The sequence below is a fragment of the Fistularia commersonii genome, chromosome 27 (assembly GCF_037954325.1).
Source record: "Fistularia commersonii isolate RoL2024-O1a breed Wild chromosome 27, RoL_Fcom_v1.0, whole genome shotgun sequence".
In the NCBI taxonomy this organism is placed as follows: domain Eukaryota; kingdom Metazoa; phylum Chordata; class Actinopteri; order Syngnathiformes; family Fistulariidae; genus Fistularia; species Fistularia commersonii.
In genome coordinates, this window is record NC_141310.1 from 9,179,975 (window position 1) to 9,203,095 (window position 23,121).

A 23,121-nucleotide genomic window follows, 5' to 3' on the forward strand; every position below is an offset into this window, starting at 1 on the left:
TACAAAATAGGGGAAACACTGAAGACAAATATGTGAACAAATATGACTATTTACATTTGGCCTTGTGAAAGTCAGAGACAACTAATACAACTTTGATAATTATTTTGTTTATAACATCCTCATTCCAATGCCAATTTTTTTTGTTCTTTTGCCCAGCAATGTGTACCTGCAAGTGAAGTCTATTTCTAATCTGGTCTGGAAGTACCAACGTTATCTTTTCATTATGGCCTACCATGAGAAGCCTGTCCTCCCACCACCCTTCATCCTACTGTGCCATATCTACTCTCTCTTCTCTATGTGCAGAAAGAGAAAGAAGGAGCATACCTATGGACCAAGTAAGAATGTCATGTTTTCTCTTTGCATACATTTGTTCAATGTTTACAACCATTTTCTCCCTTTCAAGATTCAAGGTTCAAGATGTTTGATTATCATTGTGCAGTGAAATTTAGCAGTGAGAGCTTCCGGGTCAGAGTATGTATAGGATAATAAATAAAATGATTTACGTAGTGCATAGGCATGAGCTATACAGTACTGTGTGAATAGTATTTATATATAGCAGCAGGATGGCATGAAGGCTGATATGAATATGACTGAGTTTAAAGTGCAGCTTAGTACAAGGAGGTGTACAAGGAGGGCATGAGATTGTCTCCGTGGGGGTCTGAGGGTGGAATGGTTGTCAGCAGGGGGCCATCAATTGCTGTTTTTCAGTCAAGATGTGTGGGTTTTGATTGTCCTGTACCACTTTCCTGATGGGAGCAGCACAAACAGATTGTTGCCTGGGTTGGGTGGAATCTATTGCAATGTTCCTGGCCTCCTTTTGCATCGGAGTATCACAGTTAGAGCCCAGATCTGGGAAAAGGCAGCCAACAACACCCTGTGCTGTTCTCACAACCTGGGCCAGCTCCTTTCTGTCTCGTGCCGTGCAGTCACTATACCATACTGTAACTCTGAGACAGAGGATGCTTTCTATTGTTGATCTGTAGGAGTTCGTTGGCAGCTGAGAGGAGAGCCTCGCTCACTTGAGCTTCCTGAGGAAGAAGATTTGTTTGCTACGTACAAGTAGAAGATTTGTCTCTCTTCACCAGGTGTGAGGTGTTAGCTGCCCAGTTCAGGTTGGATGAGATGTGGATGCCGAGAAACCTTAAGCTGTCAATGCGCTCCACTGTATCCCCATTTATGTGGAGGGGAGCATGTGCTATTCTCCTGGACCTTCTGTAATCCACAACAATCACCCTGGGCTTCATGTGTTGAGGATGAGTTTATTGTTTGAGCACCACTGAGTTAAGTGCTGGACCTCTTCTCTGTAGTGGGTCTCATCATTGTCTGATATGAGACCCCTCACGGTGGTGTCATCTGCGAACTTAATAATGGTGTTGTTCATGGAGTGAATGGCAAGACAGTCATGTGTGAAGAGAATGAAGAGGACTTTGCTGTGTACGTAGCCTTGCAGCGTGTTCAGGATCTGAGAGAAAGGTGGGCTGTGTGAAGTGGTAATGAGACAGCATCTTCCTAGGAGCGGTTCTTCCTGTAGACAATAAATTTGAACAAAGGAAAGTCAATAATTTTTGAATTGCTGCTGCTAAGCAAGCAAATCCCAAGACCGTAATATACTGCATTAGAATCTTAATAACTGATTCCTCTAATTTCAGAGCTATTTCTCACTGAGGAAGACCAAAAAAAGCTTCATGACTTTGAGGAGCAGTGTGTGGAGACTTACTTTCATGAAAAGGAAGACCAGTTTCACTCGGGGAGTGAGGAGCGGATCCGTTTTACCTCAGAAAGGTTTTCTGCGTTACACTTGATAAAATACATTGCTTGTGTGTAAGTGCAAACATAATTCCTTCTTATTTCTAGGGTGGAAACCATGTGCATGCAGCTGAAGGAGGTTGGGAACAAGGTCAACTTTATTAAACGCTCTTTGCATACACTGGACTCCCAGATTGGCCACCTCCAGGACCTCTCAGCTCTGACAGTGGACACTTTGAAGACCCTTACAGCTCAGAGGGCATCAGAGGCAAGCAAGGTCCATAATCAGATCACTCGGGAGCTGAGTCTCTCAAAGAACGTGGTCCCTAGTATCGCTCCTGTGGCAATGGACACTGGCCCCCACTCCAAGTCCTCAGTGATAGGCAAACGTAGTGTGGGTGCCTACTTTGGCTCTGCTTTTCCACAGGCAGGAGCCAACATAGCAGATTCGCTTTTTGGGTTGGGTGCTGCGGGAGGGATTGGGACTGAAAGTAGCCGGAGAGTTTGGCCCGGCCCCGGAGCAGGACTGGGGCTGGACCCCACCATGAACCCATCATTGAGTCCAGAGAGGAGAGGGTTGCTTGGGGACAGGCACATCGCTGCAGAGGCTGGCTCCTCAGGCAGCGCCGCATCTAGTGCCTTTGTCCAAAGTGCTGTGGCCATTTCCCCTCCGGAGCTTCGTCTCCGAGGCCAATCTCTGACCCAGAGTAAATTGACCCGTCCACAAGAGCTTGGCTGTTCTGAGTCCCCTTCCAGCCTGCCAAATGTGCCCTCCTGTGGGGCTCAGTTCCACATCAGCAGCACCCCTTCCCAGCCTAGTGGCTCCAGCAACCCTGAACTTGCCCTGGCTGGGCTTCACCAGCAGCCCCTCCAACCAGACAGCACCACTGTTGAGTTCGGGGCATTTGTTGGTGAGTATGAGAATGCGGATGAACCTGGTATTGCTCAGGATGAAAATTGTGCGTGTGCGTATCCTACTGTTATTGTTGTATCTAAGACTTTGGGCTCTGCTCAACCCTGCTGCTTGCCTGCTTGCACTTCAAAACCTAAGAACACAGAGGTGTTAGGAATGGGGGTAGGATATGTGAATGAAGCTTTCTGCGATGATGAAGGGAGATCGGGCTCTCTGAGTAGCCAAGAAACAGACACGCAAGTCCTGCCAACGCTCAGAGCTGTGAGTCCGGTAACCACAGCACTACCAGGTACCACCCTAAAACACAGTGTTGTGCCGAGATATGCTCAATCCCACGTCGTGGCACCTGGGACGTCTCGCCGACAAAGAAGAACAAATTTGATTGTTTCCGGATCATCAGCGCCACAATTGTCCTGCACTGAGGGTCAAAGTGGGTCAGAAGTTCACCCTGATGAGAGCAACATGGGAAGAGAGCTAAAAAGAGGTTTGAGTTTAGGACTGCATCGCCGTGTACTCGGGACTGTCCGTCTCCAGATCAGGCTCCCAGTAACTGCTTCCCCTTCCTCTGCTCTGTCTGCTTCTTTCTGCTTTTTTTTTTCCATAACTGGGTGGGTCTGAGGTTTTCAAGTGTCTGGAGCATGAAGGTTTGGTTCTTTATGTTTTTTTTTTCAACTGTAACTTCGATTGATCATACGCTAGATTTGACAATAGCTGTGGGCGGTGGACCTCATAAAAATCCGATGGTGTGTGTTATCGTGTGTGACTTTCATCATGTTGTGGTGGCGGTAGTGTCAGCAGATCCTTACGCTGAATTTTACAGAGTTCAAAATTACTCTTTACAAATTTTTGAATTACTAAGGATTACCAATTACATACTCTGGATGGAATGGGCAGGAATTTGACCAAAAAAACCCTCCAGAGATACCTCACATCTCATTCTCTCCCCTGAGAGCGAGCTTTGATTACGACTAATTCTAATAATTTACAAAAAAGAATTGTTCAGAATGAACCACAAACTCTGTAATGATTTGTCATACTCTGTCCTCCTCTGCTCACTAACTTTTTCTTGTCTCCAGGACATAAAGACAGTTTTGACCTCCAGCACTCTACACCCAAAGAGACCTCCAGCATACAGCATATTCCGGCCACGCACATCAGACCACAGGTGTGTTTGCATGTGTTTTGTTTTTTTTTTTGACACAAAGACTTAACTGCCTATGTTTGTGTGGTACTCCCATGGATGCGTTAATTTGATTTACTGAGATTCAATCAGTCACCTCGTAAAGAAATAAAATACAGTATGTTAAGATTAGTTATTAAGCAGATTAACATTAATAAGATTCATCAAATGGACATATAGTTTACAACGATGCATACTTACTGCTCCCTGCTCATTACCTTCAGAACAAGTAGTTTTCTCACTCTCCAGATGCTTTTCATGAAAGCGTGTTTGCCTTGTAATAAAGAAGCATTTTGTCTTGAGGACGGTTCTCAAGGTGGTATCTGTGAGATTGAAATTTGATGATTACGAGATCAGTAGTACACTGTTAAAGACACTGCTAGAAATTTCTAAATTACTGTTCAGTTATAATTTTTAATAGCATGTTAAAGTTAACCCTGTTTTTCTGCTCACAGAGTCAACCTGAAGGTCATGGTCACATCAGAGCTGTCAACTCCTACGCTGGCTTCACAGAGCTTGATAGGAACCCCATTTTACTCCATCCTGACTGCAGTATGATTTCAAAACCAATCATATCTATTTTGCAAAATGTGGTAAATTACATGATCCAGATTGAGATTAAAAACGGAGGGGCGATATCATTACACTATTGTGGAGAAATACCCACTTTGTCTGAATAAAGTTTTGTGAAATATTCTAATGTTCACGATTATGTGTGCAGCTCTGACGAGGAAGGACAGAGGCAGAGGCTCAGCTGAAGACATCCTCATCCATGAGGATCCCAGGGCTGCAGTATTGGTAAGAAGTGTATGTATATAAACTACTACCTCCATAATGTTGAACTTTCAAAGTGTGTTTCTGTCCCTTTTTAACAACTTCACATCTTTCATCTAGGAAAGAGTTCAGGTCAAATCAGCCCAAGCCAGCAGCCTGTGAGTATCTGTATTTTTTGGTTTTCAGTTCAAAGAACAGTGCTCAGAAAGGTTTCATACCTAAGTCATTCATAATTAATCCAAACAAATAACTGCCAGAACAAAAAATTACATTTTACTAATAAGTACTAAGACCAAAAATAGCCCTGATTATATTAAGGTATTCAAAGGCACATTTTGAAGAAAGAAACTGTCCATAAGTAACATTTTTTAAATCTTGATGAATTTACCCCAATATCCCCTCGTGGACAAATACACTTTTTCATATTCTGATTCTTCCATTGAACTCGTTTTCTCTGTGAGGTCAAGCTGCTTTTTCAAGCTTCATTGTGATATGTAAACATACTCCCAGGTGCACTGAGGGAATTAATTGAATTCATATATTTAGCCGTAGGCGTTTCACTGTCATCAGTGAGGCTTCTTAAGTTCAGCTTACGAGGTTCAAGTGAATCATCCAGAGGATTTCTGTGTGGATAATATTGCTGCTCTATGTTTTTGTTAGTTTTCTAACTGCTTTCTTTTTGCTCCTTTTCTTGCTCTTTGCCAGACAACCCCCTGGGGAAGACACACTCACAGGTAAGATCTCCACTGTTCAGTTGGATCAGTTCGATTCTGTCTGGTTCTATTGGTTCTACGGCATTACGTGGACACTGATTAAATTTACCTGAACTTGTGTAACGATTGATCCGGTCACAAGGAGAAGGTTTTAAGTGCCTGCATTTACACTTGCTATTCAAAGGCATCTCCTCATGTGTCCTCAGTGACCCCTCAGGATTAGATCTCACTTACCTGCTCTGTTTACAAATATACATCATAGATGATTCAGCTGGTAAAGACTGAATATGTTTTTGCTGATTTCAATCAGTGTTTTCATGAAGTTTTATATTAATATTTGTATCATACACTCAACATAGCATCATAGTATTTTGTTTGCGATTGAAAGAAGGAGAGGAGGAAGGCGTGTTCTGAAGCAAAGAGAGGAGGAAAAGCAAGATTCTAGGACTGAGATTAGGGACTTTGAATTTCGGGACTATGAACGGAAAAGGTAGAGAGTTGGTCGACATGATACAGGGAAGGAACGTGGTTATACTGTGTGTCTAGGAGACCAGGTGTAAAGGTAGTAAGGCTAGAAGCTTAGGAGCAGGCTTTAAGTTGTATTATCATGGTACTGACAGGAAGAGAAATTGAGTGGTAGGAATGTTCTGGAGGTGAAAAGAACGTCAGATAGACGTATGAGTCTGAAACCTTGAAATTGAAGGTGTGACGCTCAATGTGGCTATGCCCAGCAGGTGGGATGTGAGTTCAAGGAGAAGGAGAAGTCCTGCAATGAGTTAGATATTGTGATGCAGAATATCCCCAGAGAGGAGAGAGTGGTAATTGGTGCAGGCTTCAATGGGCATGCAGGCAATACAGGGGATGAAGAGGTGATGGGCAGATTTGAGATACTGGACAGGAACACAGACGAACAGATGGGGGTAGTGTGGAAAGGAGGTGAAGAGACAGGTTCAAGCAGGTTAGAATGGGTGGAGAAAAGTGTCCGGGGTATTTTGCGATAGAAGACTATCAGCCGGAATAAAAGGAAAGGTGCACAAGACAAAGGTGAGACCAGCGATGCTGTATGGCCTAGACACGGTGACAATGAGGAAAAGACAGCAGGCAGAGCTGGAGGTCCCAGAGATGAAGATGCTAAGGTTCTCTTCGGGATTGACCAGAATGGATAGGATCAGGAGTGACTATCAGAGGAGCAGCACATGTTAGATGTTTCGGAGAGAAGGTCAGAGAATTCAGACTGAGATGGTTGGGTCATGTACTGAGGAGGGATAGTGAATATATTGGTAGACGGATGCTGGACTTGGAGCTGCCAGACAGCAGGTCTAGAAAAAGATCAAATAGAAGTTTTATGGATGCAGTGACAGAGATTATGAAGGTAGTTGGTGTGAGAGAAGAGGATACAGAGAATAGGGATAGATGGAGAAGGTTGGTGCGCTGTGGTGACCCCTGAAGGGAAAAAACAAAAAGGAGGAGAAGATCGATTTGATCAGTTCACTTTGAGTAGTTAGTCCTTTTAATACAGTCCTGTTTCCATTTGCCTCCACATCGATTATCGGCCTGTTTTGTTGTATTACAGTACATTCATGCCTCAAGGTTGTGTTCACACCTGTGTCCACTGCGTTTAGTGTAACTTATAAACATAGGCATTTTATATAATTAACATTGGACCTGTTCACTGTACTCTATACATTCTTGTACTGTGTTTGTGTGGTATGAGGATTTCTGACACTCTACACATACACAGTGTATATAAATTCATATAACAAAACGATATGATCATATTCTTGTTTTAACACCCCCTCACACACACACACACATTTCTAATCAAGGACCATGCAATAGAGATGTTATTGGCACATGGTTGCTCTACTGACCTGCAAGATGGACACTCGTTTTATGTTAAGCAGTGTCCCTGAATCACGTCTTTGTCACTTCGATTGCAGCTGCAGTTTCTCTCTGCACGCCTCGACATAACCAACTTGGAGCCAGAAAGGACTGTGAGTAATCTTTAGTGACAATGTAACCTCCAAAATGCAATTGCTTATTCCCTTCATGCCAACGCCCAAAACTTGGAACTCAAATTCAATTTCTCATTGTCACAATTGATTAATTGTAATACTAGCCATTTGAATTTCATTGACAGACAATCTAAAGTTATTGAACAAATCAAGCAAGTCTCAAACATTAGTCCATCCTCCACACAATGTTTTTCAATTTCTCTTACAGACAAATGTATAACTCAGATCAGACTGTTGAATGTACAACAATTGCCTATTTTCAGTACATGGAAAATTGATCGTCAGAAGCCAGGTCTAAGTGGGTTGTTAGGGGAGTCGTTCGTCAAGGACAAAAGAGCAACGTTTGTGGGATTTCCTGGATTGGAATGTGAAAAGATAAAGCTAAACAAAGGACTGAAACCTGTTGGATCACATGAACTTAGGCTCCCGTGGAAGTTACTGAGGGCTGGTTCTGTTGGTGAATCTTTCCTGGTTGTTTGGAGGGTGTGGATGGGCCTGATCCGTTTTGTGCAAATCCGTCTTCATCCCAGCACGTCGTTGCACGTTTGTGAATGGTTGCGTCTGAGGCTCCCTCTTTTCAGAGATGGTTTTCCTGTTTTCACAAAGATAGCCTCTTTGACTCCTGTCTGGAATCATCTGTCTTCTTGGGCCAGAATACAGGCATTTCTGTCTTCAAAAAAAGTGGTGGCTCTCCTGTGTTTGGCCATCTGTTTGTGCAGAAGTTGTTTGGTCTCTCCGGTGTAGACGTCATCGGAATCCTCAGTGCAAGTGAAAGCATACACCATATTCTCGATCTTATGCCTGGGTGTTTTGTCCTTGGGATGCACCAGTTTTTGTCTCAGGGTGTTGGGGGGTTTGAAATGTACTGGTATATAGTGTTAGTTGAACACCCTCCGAGTTTCTCAGAAACATCAGCAACATTTGTTGTAATACCATATGTTGCTGGTGTTTCAGAGAAAGCAGCTGCGGCTTTTGTGGATCAGAGTTCTGTCACAATATGCTTTTCATTATTTCAATGGTTTCAGGCTCGGTGACCATTACAGTTTCTAAGGTTCCCGACACATCCTCAAATGTGAACTGGCTCATGTGTGACTATCTCTAATTATTTAGAAGAATTTACAGAAAAACTCCATTGGGATTTTTTTTTTCTCTCCAGCTATCGGCTCGCCATTCAAGCCCATGGAAAACTATCAATACTCAGGTATGACTTTCTTCACATTGTAATAGATCACATGTTAATAGTAATATTGTGTTGTTGAATAACAACAAAAAAGACAATCAAAACAACTACTTTACATTTGTGTGTGTTTGTGTCGAATTTTACTTTTCAGCTGTTGAACGGAACAACTTGATGAGGCTATCGCAGAGCATCCCCTTCACACCAGTGCCCCCTAGAGGTACGTTTTGTATCACTGCAAGCTTCCTGGCCTGCTGGGTCTACGAAGAGCACACAGAAACTGCTTAGGCGGTTTGAAAATGAGGGCATTCTTTTCTTTTAACCACCTACTGGTGCATTTCTACATGCTTTGTCACCTGCCACACCTCCAGCTGTGTCCTTCAAAGGGCGTATATAAATATTTGCAATACTTGAAAGGGCTTTGCATTTCAGAGGCAAGTTTTTATAGTACATTCAAAGCTACAGAGTTTGTCACATTCACAGTCTGGAAACAGGTTTTAATACAGAGCTATTTTTCTAAAACGTTGCTGCAGAGTTAAGTGGCAGCGTTATATTTCATCACACTTACCAAGTATTCGTTCTGTGTGTGTGTGTGTGTAAGTAGCATCTCAGAAACTGGCATTAAGATGTATCCATATTGATTAAACTGTGTTGCCAGATCTCAGTGCCTCTGGTCATTCAGTCTGAAACACCAGAGGCAGAATTTTTAATTTGTATATTCTCTGATTATCTTGTGATTACAGCTGTTGATTCATGTTGTTCAATTCAGAATGAGTTTATTAGCTGCGTTAGCTGGATAACCTGTCGGACTGGAGCTAAACGTTTCAAGGGAAAACAAGGTGTCGGATGCCCTGATGTGTCTGACACACCCTGACAAACATAATGTTGATGTTATTTGACAGCCCAAATTGGTGTGAATTTTTAAACAAATTTGTTTAATCAGATGCCATGTTGACATAAAACTGATCAAACCTCTTAATATCTCCCTCAAGCGTCATCTTTTTATCCCTGCTATTTATTGATTTATTTATTAATTATACATACAATATCAGAAACAATGTCAATGTCAGAAGTTGAATGCTAAATTCTGCTCAAGACACTGACACTGTTTAACTTTATTAAAACATCAAATGACAACTGATGGTGAGTCTGAAAGGTTCCGGCGGCTCTTTTAATTATTTCATGAGTTCTTTTCATTTTATGTCCTTTCAGGGGAGCCTGTGACTGTGTACCGTCTGGAGGAGAGCTCCCCCAACACCATCAACAACAGCATGTCGTCATGGGCTCAGCGGGGCCTCTGTGCCAAAATAGAGTTTCTTAGCAAGGAGGAGATGGGCGGAGGCCTGAGACGGGCCCTCAAAGTGCTCTGCACATGGTCCGAGTACGACATCCTCAAACCAGGACACCTGTATATAGTGAAATCCTTCCTTCCTGAGGTGGTCCAGACATGGCAGACCATCTACAAGGAGGACACTGTGCTGCACCTTTGTCTCAGGGTACAGTAAACATACACACCAAATAAGAGGCATTATAGCAGAAATGTAGTCAATGTAAGCAGAAGTGAAACAAAAAGCAGTGTTCAGAATATTTGTTCCTCCATCCTTCCAGGAAATCCAACAACAACGAGCTGCTCAGAAGCTGACGTTTGCTTTTAACCAAATCAGGCCGAAGACAATTCCTTATTCGCCGAGGTAAACTGGGGACAGGAGATCATGTTTTTGGTTAACAAGAATTCAGATGTTCCCTATTGAACCTGGGATTCCCAATTTTTTTTCAGTCCTACTGCCAATAAACATGAGACCCACACACACACACACACAAACTACCAGTCATATCCATTTCAAGGATAGTCATTTTTATGTCAACTGTTTTAGTTTGCCAAAATGGTAAAAGTAGTCTTTTTCTGATCAATTTGGATTTTCAGTCATATATTTGTTGTATTTTCGGAAGCCTTGTCTCATTTCATACATGGCGTATTTGATGATTTAATGATTAGCAGAAAGTTACTAAAACATTGAACTTTATTTTGACACCAAAAATTGTACTCTCATACATATGTTTTTGTAACGCCCTTTTGAAGTGAACCTTTTAAAGTTTTTACATCTAAATAATTTGGCTTGATAAAAACGGCATCGCTAACCCCACATCCGTGTGTAACTCCCACTTCCTGAATTGCCAGTTCTTGATAACCATTTGAGGGATACACCTATTTCCTGAAAGAAAGGGGAATTTTTGTCTGAGTGGTATTATTGCACTGTTACTTTTCACTTTTATTAACAGAATTTTAGAGAGAGGTCATTTATTTCAACTTGGTTTCACGAAGAGACACTAGACACTCATCAGAGGGTGTTTGATGTACCGTAATTTCTAGACTATTGAGCGGCTAGCTGATCGCTATCTTGAGCTTCCTCTTGAGTACTAAAACAGTCAAAGTCGTCTTAATCGGTGTCGGAGTTGAACAGCCTCAGAATTTCCTGGTCATTTCCTGGTCATTTTATCGGTCTGACGTGACGGGGATATTCCTGGTCATTCCTGGTCATTTCCTGGTGATTTTATCAGTCTGACGTGACAGGGATAAATGTTTTAGCGGCGTTCGCCCCCCCCCCCCACCTAAAAAAAAAAAAAATCCATAGATTAGCCGCATTGTTGTTTAAGCTGAAGTGTTCAAAGCATGTGAAAAAAAGTCGCGGCTTGTCGTCCGGTATTTGTTACCAAAACAAAACTAAAAAATGCAAAGGAGACTTCGGGGTTCATTCCTTGGAGGACTTATTCAGCGTGCCCCTCTGGTCACAGGTTCCTGGAGGTCTTCCTGCTCTACTGTCACTCTGCTGGCCAGTGGTTTGCCATAGAGGAGTGCATCACTGGCGAGTTCAGGAAGTTCAACAATAACAATGGAGACGAGATCATTCCCACCAACCTTCTGGAGGAAACCATGCTGGCCTTCAGCCACTGGACGTACGAGTACACGCGTGGAGAGTTGCTTGTGCTTGATCTGCAGGGTAAAAACCGACTACACACACACTAAAGATGTTTTTTGTCAACTCACTTTGAGTTATTTCTTGTGCATCTGGCAGAAATGTACAGACGTACTTTCCCCAAATTATCTCTTACCTTGAAGTTTTCTTTCTGTGAAGGGGTTGGAGAGATTCTGACGGATCCATCTGTCATTAAGAGTGGTGAAAAGGGGTGAGTTCTCTTTGACATTCATCATTAACCATATAGTAAAGTGACAAACTCACAAATTTTCCACATCTGACTGAATCACGAGACGTCTATGACTCTTTGAGATGCAACAGTCAATACACAAAATGTTGACTCTGGCAGCAGTCATGTCAAAAAGACAGAAAATCCAACGTGTTACGCAAATGCCAGAGTTGAATGAAAAGGTCAACCTGGGAAATTAATAATTACACTGAAGTCTTTACCCCCCCAGATCTTATGACATGATATTTGGACCTGCCAACCTGGGTGACGATGCAATCAGGAACTTCCGAGCAAAACACCACTGCAACTCTTGCTGCCGTAAACTGAAACTTCCTGGTGAGAGACTTTTGTCAAACTGCCTTCCCTTAACAGAGGGCCTGTTTTCTTCAAATCCGGACACGTCCATGTTTCACAGTCAGCATTTATTTTTAACAAATCTCAACACGAGTGTTGATTTATTTCAGTAAATTTCTTTGTTCCATTTCCTTGACTTTTAAAATGACATGGTAATGTTTATGTTGGTGTTATTTATTTATTTGTTTGTTTGTTTGTTTGTTTTTTATGTAGGGCTAATGGCCCCGGGAAAAATGAACACAGCAGTTTAGTGGTGGTGCTATGTGTGCTCAGTGTTTGGTAGTGTTGATCTACGATTCAACAAGGAAAAAAATGAAAAGAAATTGTTATAAATTTATTTATTTAAGTTGGAAAAAAGTTTAGGGAGAAAACATTTTAAACCGCTTCTGCAATCAGAAGGCTTTTACAGTAATTAAATAGAAATACAGTAAAGTTACCCCTGTACCTTGTGAGTACATTCACTTTATTGATTTGTTTCGCACACCTCCATATCAAGTAGATAGCGTTTGATTAATTAGGTCGAATTTAGATTTTTTTTCTCAAAGATGACCTTTTAACCAAGCCTCTTCTTTAACGATTCAAGGAATCATTACATTATCTTATAATATTTTTAGCATTGGTCTGCGCGACTAACATTTTTTTTCCTGTGTTTTCCTCCCTTGCCGTTCAGACCTGAAGAGGAACGACTACACGCCAGATAAGGTGACTTTTCCACAGGAGGACCCCCCCAACCCAGGAGGGGGCATCAAGGAGTCCCGCCAGTCAATGAGGCAGATGCTGTGATCGCGTGAAGGGACTTTAACGAATCCGTTGATATGTTCAAGGCGAAGCCACGGAGCAAAAGATGCATTCAATCAACTGGAAGAATTGCGCCTGTGTTTCCATTGAAACCAGTGCATGCAGGTTGTGTTGTTTTTGTTGGTTCTGTCAGAAGAATTTAGCAGACACAATTCAACCATCTTTACTTTCTAATGTGTAACTGGTGGGAATTTTAAACCTTTTTTGTACAAGTTCATGACTATATATATATATATATCTATATCTATATATATATATATATATATAGATATATACAATTATATGAACTGGATATATGAACAGGTACACTATTATTGCAGAGGGTTTATTATTTATTAAAGTTTGAGAAGTTGCCTTGTTTTAACTAAAAAGAAATAAATCGAAGTGCATTGTTTATCTGTTACAGCAGCTACAGAGCTGACCGCTTGCTGAAATTCAGTCAGTTTGCCACCACATCATTTTTATAAATGTGTAAAGACTTGTATCACAACTTTTTATCTCTTAGCTAATGAAAAGATGAACATGAATTTGAAAATCTTGTAAAATATGGGCAGATTGCAATGCAACTTTTACAGAATAATGTATGTCATTTTATTGTATTGAAAGTGTGTCCACCAAAATATTGCTGATAGTTTTTATTGTTACAAAGGTACTATTGCTATATCTTTGTCATCAACTATTGTATGAGCAAATTACAATCTAGTGTATCTTATAGATACTGTTATCTGGCATGAGCTAAACAGATTAAATATTTTATTCAGGGGAATTGACAAACTTAAGGGTATTACTGTATACATTTTGTACTAGACATCATTTTAAACAAATAAATATTAAAAAAAGCTTCAACATCACATTACTTGCAAGTTTTATTTTAATCAACTTGATCGAACACTTCTTATGTTTTACATATCTGCTTTTTCACCCGCTCACTGCGACACAACTTGAAACACACCCAAGTTTTATCTTATCTATGCGGCCGTCGACCAGTGAAGTCCATCAAATCATTTTTAACAATTCCTTGCCTGTTTCCATTAAGTCATATTTGCATATCACGTTTACTTCTTTCAGTTACATTTTTAAGATGAGATCATTTTTAAATACAACTTCTAGTTAATACAAATGGTCATTCGAAGTTTTAAAATACATCATGCATGTTCATTTTCTCCGAAAAGTTTGTATGAGTTAACTTTTAAGTCTGAAAACAATAATCCCAGTACTTCCCCTTAATTGAAAGCTGTTTCAAAAGAGGACGCACCCTGATGTGGTCAAACCGCCAGTCATTTCGAAACTGGGCGTGGCTTGTCGTGGATTAGGCGTGGCTTCTGTGGAGGGGGCGTGGTTTCATTGACCAGCCTATATAAAGTGCGAGGACTGGTTTCTATTCAGTTTCGATTTGAGTTTTTCTAATCGGCCGTACCAAAGGTTGGTGCCTGAGGAAAAAAAAAAAACGACCATGGCTCACGTCAGCATTCAATATGGGTGAGTAGAACGGATTAATCAAGGGGAAAAAAAATCAGTTTTCTTCCGTGAGAAGCCTAGAATTTGGATTTGCAGTTTATTTTCCTCACACCCTGTTGAGACCCCAAACCTCCCGTTTTTTTGTTGGAGAATTAATTAATGGGGCAATTACGTTTTCCGGTTTTTTTAAGGTCTTGTTTTCATTTCCTGAGCGGCAGATCTATTTTGGAATTTGGGAATTTTTTTCTTTTCTAAACAATAAAACGTGACTTGTTATTTCTAGCGGCAAGTGTTTTCCATCCATTAAGGGCGGATTCTAGGAGATCAACGAAAAACCTTTGTCAAGTTTGATTCTTTTTCTGCGTCACAGCGCAGGATGAGGCTCCTCCAGCCGCTTCCGGCAGCTGTCCGACGCCCTGAACGCCATCCAGGGCGTGTCGGTGTCCGAGTCACATGGTCCACCAGGTGCGTCGATCCACGGAGGTGTTGTCTTGTCTTGTCTGTCTGTCCCTTGTGCGTGGATTCCACGTTTGCCAGGAAGTCTTACAGGCTATAATATTAAATCAAACCACTGGGTGTCGCATTTTAGCTGCAGACTGCACTTGAGGGCCATTTCCGGGAGACAACTCCCTCACTGAGTCAGTTTTTCCTCCTTTTTTCTTCTTTTTTTTTATCTTGCACTTCAGATGCCACAAATGTTGAAGGAGGTTCAGCAGGGTAACAAAGAAAAGAAAAGAGTCCCCTTCTTTGTGGTTTCCTTCCATTGTTTTTGTTTTTAACAGCAGTTTAAATCTTAGAAAATCCATTTTGATGAAGAAAGGCTTGTTGATGTTAAATAATCTACATTCAGAAACCGTTAAACATCCTAGAGCAACCCGCCAGTTACAAAGAAAAGTTACTACAGCTGTAGAGTCTACTTCCTGTTGCTACTTTTAACCCAAGTGGCTGCTGGCGGTTATTTTTCTTCTTGTTATACTTGGCTTTGCTGTATTTTCTGTTTAAACGCAAATAAAAATTCAGTGATCGCATCAAGTTGATTACAAATGACTTGAAGCATAATCACTAAAAATGACCACCTAGTGCCATGGTTTTATTGTAGGCTTTTCTCTAGTCTCCGTCAAATGCTGTTTTTGTCCCACAGGAATTACTTGCAATTTGAATTTGTAAATCTCGTTCTACCCCCTCAGGCAGCTTTGAGGTGTTGTTGAACGGGAAGGTGATCCATTCCAAACAGCGTACAGGACAATTTCCTGATATCAGATGGGTATGTTTTCTCAATACATACCTTTCATTTGCAGTGTCTTTATTTATTGGATTGTTTGAAGTAATCCAGGCAGGATTTTGAGTTATATTATTCTAAGATCAGGTAGAAGTCAAGTATTTTTCTTTTTGGTCAAGAGAATAAATATGTTTTGTCTTGACTAGCTTTTAGATTTGAGTCAAATTATTATGATTGTGGTTCAGCTTCACTTTGATTATCAACTATTACCCAATATGTAAGTTGGAAAGGCTCACAGTAAACATTGGTTTTATTGTTCGATGATTAAAGTGAATTTCGAATGAAGTCTTCATAAATGCAGCTTTTAGTTCTGCGACAAGCAGAGCATGAGATCATGGTTTTTTTTTGTGTCTGCAGATCGTGGAGATGGTGAAAAGCAGCCTGGCTGGGGGCTGCTGAGGTTAGCTTCCCAATAGGTGCCCATTTGGTGCCTGTTGGGTGCAACCGGATAAAATAGCTGTATTCACACTGCAGGAGCAGAAATGCTTTATTTCACAAATTTTCTTAAAAAGCAAATGTTAAAATGTGTCAAAAAGAAAGTTCCTCTGTGTGAAGATGAAGGGAGCTGCTCCAACGTGCCAGCACAGATCTGCACTTCTTTTTATGACTGTTCACACCGAAAACTTGCAGGTGTGTTCACGATGTTGTAGAAGCTTGGCAGCTGAAGCGCAGCCTGAGAGGCAGTTCCCGTCTATCTGCTGTTTACATACAAGACAATGTAGACAGCTGCAGCTAAACAGTAGTCCATCCCTTTTTTTTCATCTTGTTTTTTCTGCATGCAAAACTCCTAAATGTTATTCAGCAATCAGGCAGGGATTTGATTGGACCTATTCTTAATGCACTTTATAGCTTGATATTTGGCTTATCTGTTCCATAAATATAAACATCCTGAACATCTGTTCCTCTAAAAATCATAAATAGAAAGAAAAAGTCCCCCAAGTTGTCAACCCTGAGTCAATAGAGATTTGTTATTTGGACTGAAGCTCCAAACACTGTCAGTTTAAAATTCCAGTCTAATATTAATAAAATCACCAAATGTTATGAATATACTATATAATTGTGGCTTTATAAAAAGGTTGTTTGAAAGTTACTTTCCTTTTTTCCAACATTTTTAACAGAAAAGTTTTGAGTTTTTAGCAGTTTTTCAGTTTTTAGAGCTGTTGGTTTTACTGAATACAATGTTTATGACAATTTCTTAAGTTTTCCAGGAAACTAAAATGGTTCTTTAGATTGAATGTTTAGAGTTGAATTATGCAATCTAAGTGTTGATGCTCTTTTTGGACCCTTGTGTGTTCACACACCCCCCATTGAGAATTTTGGATTATATACTGTAAATCAGCTATTGAACCTCTTCTGTAACAGTGACTTTGTTTGTTACTTGACCAAATAAACAGTCTCATGACACCCGTTTCTGACTCTGCCTTTTCTTCACCTTCTAGAAATCAATAACATCAATGGAGAAATGTGATGTATTTATACTTTTGGATGCAAAATATACTGCTGCATATTCAGGTTCTCAAGTCATCTAGGTCAGGACACACACACAGACAACCTTTGAGCAACCTATGACTTGGTGCTTTGATTGGACCCAGGGAAGATCAATACCCATTTTCCATCAGGCCCATGTGACCCCAACAACATCCCGACAAGTAAGTAATAAGAGTAACTGTTCAGACCTTTGAATCTGTCTGATTAAATCATTTTTGGTGAGACTTTAGCCTGATTATTTCCTAGACATAGTTGTTTAAATGTTCAGTTTTCACAAGAGATTGAGATCGTCTGTAATTTTTTGACAAATAATCAAGCTGTTTTCATTAATTCAAAAATTTTGATGACCTCAGGTTTTTGAAACAAATGAATGCTGAGGAAATATATATTTTCAAACTAAAGTGAGGATTTCAGGTACTTTGGGTGAACAGTCCTGAAAAATAGAGAGTGTGGGAAAGAGGTGGAGAGATGGATTCAAGCAGGTTGGAATGGGTGGAGAAAAGTATCCGGGGTAACATGTGATACAAGACTATCAGCTAGAATGAAAGGAAAGGTGTACAAGACAGTGGTGAGACCAGCAATGCTGTATGGCCTTAGAAACAGTGACGATGACAAAAAGACAGGAGGCAGAGCTAGAGGTCACAGGGATGAAGATGTTGAGGTTCTCTTTGGGAGTGACCAGGATGGATAGGATCAGGAATGAGTCCATCAGAGGAACAGCACATGTTTGATGTTTTGGAGAGAAAGTCAGAGAATTCAGACTGAGATGGTTTGGTCATGTACAGAGGAGGGATAGGGAATATATTGGTGGACGGATTATGGAATTGGAGCTGCTAGACAGGAGGTCCAGAGGAAGACCAAAGAGAAAATTAATGGATGTAGTGAGAGGATACAGAGAATAGGGTTAGAGAAGGTTGATTTGCTGTGGCGAACCCTCAGGGGAAAAAAATGAAAGAAGATAACTAAAGTAGAAACATTGCCAAGCATGACAAAACACAGCTTTGTACCATATATTTAGTCTATAAGCTTCAGATTTTTTTTATCTGAGCAAGTAGTAGTTCAGGTTTTTGGATTTCAAAATGATTTCAAAATTCTTGTTTATTTGACTATACTTGAATAGAAAACTTGAAATACAACTTCCTGAAGGGAAACTCAAAGCTATACAAACTATTTACACCAACAGTTTGAAGCTCAAAATGGAAGGGATGTTTTGCTCTGAGTTTGACCAATGTTTGTTTGGTCAATAATATCACATAAGCATGTTTGTCAACAGTCTGCTTTAAAGATCACAGCATATTTTGTCTGTGTAGGTTCCCAGTCATCCTATTTATTGTCTTTGACAATAAATCCCATGAAACTACTGGAAACCTTTAAGAGATGGATTAAAAAAAAAAAAAACAACTCAAAATCTATCAGATTATAGAATTACAAACTGAAAGCAGATGTTGTGGTTATAAAATTTGCATCTTTAAGCTCTTAAAATGGGTGTTTAATATCCATAACATCTGCTGAATCCCTGGGAGTGTTCCTTAAAACACCAAGGGATTCACCTGTAAATACTGTACATGGGAGACACCGAGTCAGAACTTGTATGATCAGCTTTTTTTATTACAAAAACAGTGACAAATAAATACGACAAAACGATGTAAAAATATAAGATATCTGTGTGCTTCTGTAACAATTGCTTGTTCTAAAAGCAAGATGTTTAAAGTCAAATTGGTCCCTGGTTTGTAGCTTGACATGAGAAACATAGCACCCTCATGTGGTTGTCGGCTCTTTCAGCTCTGGTGACCATGAAGTCAGACACTCACATGAAAAGAAGACAGATTTAAAAAATAAACAAAACTGAATCAGCTATGAATCAGTAAGAAAGGAGCCACTGCTTACAGTTTTAATTTCATATATATTAATTTATACATTCTACACTAGAATGCTCTATACCACATACACAAGTCAGGTAAACACGTGAAGGCAGCTGACAATTTCAGAAATCAAAAGATGTGAGACTTGCAATCAAGAGTTGCTTTAGCTGCACTGATTAAAACCAAAACTGGAAAAGCAAATTGATTTTGTGCAGTGTTGCGCTTCGGTTGAAATCCTGTCAGTGATCTACAAAACTGATGTCACTTCCTCCATTGAAGGCATTTGAGAGAATTTTTACAATCTGAAGGAGCAAGAGACTAAATGCCAGCAGTTGTGGTCAGAGAAACATTCAGCCCTGAATTTACTACAGATTACACCTGTTTTTGCAGCATTCACATCAAAATCTATACTTGAATTGTGGAATGAAAACAAAAACTGATAAGATGTAAAAATGCAACCTAGCGCACCAGGAGGAAGGTTAGTCCAGCAAGGCCGACTCCAGCTGCAGCAAACAGCGCTGTCTTCATGGACGAGTCCTTGCTAACCTCCCAGGCTCTGCAGAATTTACAGAATCCCTCCTGTGAGGAGAAAACACCATGTTTGATTAATCCTGAAACTGGAAGTTTTTAAACATGGAGAATATTTGGTTTGAATTGTACTTTTTAAAAATACAAGGACAACCTTATCAATTGTGAAAAACAAAATTGTTACAAAGTTTCAAACAAGTTAGGCTATCAGAAGCAGCACACCAAAATAGCATTAGAACATCTTTTGTGTCACACCGGGTTTTCCCTCACCAAACACCTGATACTGGTCTTAGTTTCTCCGATCATCTGCTGCTTTTCCAAAACCCTGACGGCAAACCAGTTCAAAGTCAATGTTCAAGTTTTAGTACCCATCTTTCTATACTGTTTGCAGGACCTACTAGTCGAATGATTTCATAGTCGTGTCAAGGCTACTGGAGAAGGTGAGGCCCTCCCACAGCTGCTTCTCTTGACTGTTATTGAACTTCAGAGTGAACCAGTGAGCACCTGCTCAGCTTCCAGGTGTTCCTTCGGGCCATTTGTTTTTCACCACATGCAACACAAACTTTCAATATGGACGATGCTCAACCCAAAGCTCTGAAGCTTTGACTGTTAGTACAAAGCCCATCTGGCATATCTGGTTTGTCTGTTGGGGGCAGCTGCCAGCTGAAGAAAGAGGAGTGTGTGTTTGTGTAGGGGTTTAGGAGGGGGGCTAGAGGAAGCCCATTCACAAAAGCAGACAGACATTCAACTGTTCATTTTGGAAGGCTTTTTGGTTCATATCTCTCCCTGCAAGCCATTTACAAAACAAAAAAGAATTGAATAGAATATTCCTTTAATCATTCCACAGTGGGGAAATTAAGATTTCAGAAGCTATAATTAAGTTGGAAAAAAAAATCTTGAGGCTCAACAATCCTGAACTCAAATACTGGCAGTGATCATGGTGACACCACATGATTTAATGCATTAAAACGTTTTTTTTATAAAACTATTCTTCAGAAAGTTACTTGATGGTGTAAAAGCAGTTCAGTCACATTACTTCAAGGTTGGTTTGGTTTCCTAATATTCTGTCAAGTACAATGAAGGAAAGATTGTTTCTTTTTACTTCATAACAGATCAGTGGACCTTGGAGTCAACAAGAGGTCAGTGAAGCAAAACGGAGAAACATACTGCTACCTCTTATAATCTGGATAGTCCCTACTTAATTTCTATTGACATTTAATTCTTCTGCTTTACAATGCATATAGTCATATTGAAAAGTGATGTTTTGCCATGTTACATTTTGACCTTCCTGTGAGCATTTGCACTGAAACTGCTTACATTTTACAAGCACATTACACATACCTGAAACAATGCAAAAGCAGCAAGTAGTGTTTCTGTCAGTGGTTTAAATCACATATTAACTCATAAAATTTTGTAAAACAGGGATTTAAAAGCCTCAAACTAGCCTTGAAGCCCACTGCAATAATGAAAGGAAAGAAACAAACTCAGCCATCTGTGTTACAATGACTTATTTGGCTTTTTTGCGTGAATCATGATTGACACTTACCCAGCCACCATTCTCCAACATCCAGTCTTTCTTCTCTTCTCCAAGATAATCAGCTATGGTTTCTGCCAGTTCCCTGCAGTATCCAGGCCCCTGTCCAAGGTCCAGCCTTGGCTTCGTCCCACTCTGCTCCAGCAGAAGTCTAGCCAGCACCCCGGTAAAACTAAAAAGGGACACAACCCTCCCCCAGTTCAAGTGTCCGTCTCCCACCAGCTCCTCCATCACCTTCCTGAGGCTGGGGCAGGGGTCCGGCCCCAACTGTCTGATGAAGGCCTGAGCGAGTGAGCGGAACTGGACCTGGTTTTGGTTCTCCATGTGCTCGGCCAGGCGCCTCATTGCAGCAGCGGACTCACTAGGAGGTGGGGGGGCTGGCCGTGGGCTTTTGCAACGCTGGGAGAGGTAGTCCTCTGCCAGAGCCATAGTCTCTCTCCTCAGCCCACAAAGCATTTTCTATCAAGAGAGGATAGTTCTTGAATTAGCATCAACTTCCATTGGTTAGTTATAGGAAGAACTGAGGAACGAAAGACTACATATACAATGGCGACTAAGGAGTACTTCGGTGCATTTACCTACTATCTAAGGCAACGTACAACAGTCACATTAGACAAGTAATTAATCGGACAGCGTTAACTTGACATGAAAATATTGACGTGATAGTTAAACAAAAGAAAAGCAAGCAATAAGCGGAATTGCTAGTATTTCTACCTCCATTCATTTTAGCTTTCATTAGCCATTTTCTTACAACCCTTTCAGCTGTGAGCCCAACGGCTATTATAGAGTGAGCACACAGTAATTTAGGACGGTTCCTTTCAATAACTCACTTTAACGTAAGACTTGCTATTTGTATATCTTTTAAATGCTATAAACAGCAGTTTCAGTTTAAAAGACATCTCCGAACAGGTGTAAAATAGCCGACGTTTCTACCAGGTTGGTAGCTAGACAGAAGACAGAAGGCTACAGCCGTTAAGCTAGCAGTTGACGACAAACTGAAAACACACAATGAAAAATCATCAAAACCGGCGGCAACATTTGGTGATAATAATAGCATTGCATAGTTGAAAATAACGGCATAGTAGTCGGGAGATTTAATTGTTACGATATGAGTTTATGACGAGGTTATGACTTGTGTACTCTGCTAGCCGGATGCGGTAACCGGAACGATGGGAGCACAAAGGACTGAACTGAGCGACTCAAACTGGCACAGCAACCCCGAGGGGGAAATAGGCGTTAAACACACCGCCACACCGGCGTTGGACCACCCGAGGCCGTGCTGATCCCACGGCCGCGGTCGAGAAGGTATTAACGCGAACACGACGGATATTTTAACGCGTAAGTGAGACAAAAGCTTTTACCCTCCCGGCGGTGTCGGACTGCTCTCTCCACATCCGTGCGGCGGAAGGAGAACCTGATCGGCGCCCTCCAAGCTTTTTCTCGCCACGCTCAGGATTTAAGGCTTTTGTCCGCCCCCTCATTACGGAAACCCGGAAATTCTTCACCACTACCACTTGGTTTCGTGACGAAAGAGAAGCGATTATTGATAAAAAAAATGTTTAAAACCCCAGATTGACGGGGAATTTTTAACTATTCGGATATTTTAAGCGGAAACGTTACGTCTTTACATGGTCTGAATTGATTACATTCTGATAACATCTCTCTAATCTTGTATTGATTTTTATAAATTATAACTTAACAAAAATTAACTGTATCAGTCAATATCCAAAATTGATCAAATGAAATGATCACAAGACTACTGTTTGCTGTGCTTATTTTATTTTTCTTTCCAGCTTCTGTGATCACATCAGTTTTTGTTTTTTTTTCTACTTTTATCCAACTGAACTCTTAGATTTTTGGCCAAACAAAGATGATCTCAAATTCTGTCTAAGCAGCTTATTTGTAAAAGTTCCTTTAGAACAAATAGTTACAAAAGTAGTAACTATAAAACTACAATATTTTTATAATTCCAAAAAAAGAGGTTTTATATTTGATGCAATGAAATCAAATGAATGAACATTTACATCCTGGTGTCACTACCACTTTAAAAGGAAGAGGTTGACAGGATAAAACCTTGTTAAACAACATGTCCATCTAA

General features: G+C 40.6%; 2 protein-coding genes and 1 long non-coding RNA gene across 8 annotated transcripts in view; 2 read left to right on the forward strand and 1 right to left on the reverse strand.

Annotated features, from left to right (window-relative positions):
- Window positions 1–13,725, forward strand: part of trpm7 (transient receptor potential cation channel, subfamily M, member 7) — a 46,943-nt gene extending 33,218 nt beyond the window's left edge. For 2 of the 6 annotated variants that reach the window (XM_086174796.1, XM_086174799.1), the window contains exons 24-40: window positions 157–335; window positions 1,650–1,782; window positions 1,855–2,657; window positions 3,736–3,824; window positions 4,295–4,391; window positions 4,561–4,646; window positions 4,734–4,771; window positions 5,319–5,347; window positions 7,267–7,320; window positions 8,498–8,542; window positions 8,673–8,738; window positions 9,731–10,014; window positions 10,127–10,209; window positions 11,312–11,517; window positions 11,653–11,704; window positions 11,952–12,058; window positions 12,747–13,725. In XM_086174796.1, the coding sequence (XP_086030922.1) occupies window positions 157–335; window positions 1,650–1,782; window positions 1,855–2,657; window positions 3,736–3,824; window positions 4,295–4,391; window positions 4,561–4,646; window positions 4,734–4,771; window positions 5,319–5,347; window positions 7,267–7,320; window positions 8,498–8,542; window positions 8,673–8,738; window positions 9,731–10,014; window positions 10,127–10,209; window positions 11,312–11,517; window positions 11,653–11,704; window positions 11,952–12,058; window positions 12,747–12,859 (2,464 nt within the window). In that variant the 3' untranslated portion in view covers window positions 12,860–13,725. The remainder of the gene's footprint in view (window positions 1–156; window positions 336–1,649; window positions 1,783–1,854; window positions 2,658–3,735; window positions 3,825–4,294; window positions 4,392–4,560; window positions 4,647–4,733; window positions 4,772–5,318; window positions 5,348–7,266; window positions 7,321–8,497; window positions 8,543–8,672; window positions 8,739–9,730; window positions 10,015–10,126; window positions 10,210–11,311; window positions 11,518–11,652; window positions 11,705–11,951; window positions 12,059–12,746) is intronic. The other 4 variants (XM_086174797.1, XM_086174800.1, XM_086174801.1 and 1 more) reach the window with 3 other exon arrangements.
- A 506-nt stretch (window positions 13,726–14,231) lies between these two features.
- Window positions 14,232–17,015, forward strand: LOC147218000 (uncharacterized). Its single transcript, XR_015108855.1, has 4 exons — window positions 14,232–14,353; window positions 14,703–14,797; window positions 15,520–15,596; window positions 15,969–17,015. It is a non-coding gene; the product is annotated as an uncharacterized LOC147218000 (long non-coding RNA).
- Window positions 17,016–18,686: 1,671 nt separating this feature from the next.
- Window positions 18,687–22,517, reverse strand: bcl2l10 (BCL2 like 10). Its single transcript, XM_086174543.1, has 3 exons — window positions 22,385–22,517; window positions 21,036–21,482; window positions 18,687–19,540 (listed from the first exon to the last, which is right to left on the reverse strand). The coding sequence occupies exons 1-3, from the start codon at window positions 22,502–22,504 to the stop codon at window positions 19,421–19,423; spliced, it is 687 nt and encodes a 228-aa protein (XP_086030669.1). The 5' UTR covers window positions 22,505–22,517; the 3' UTR covers window positions 18,687–19,420.
- Between the last annotated feature and the right edge of the window lie 604 nt (window positions 22,518–23,121).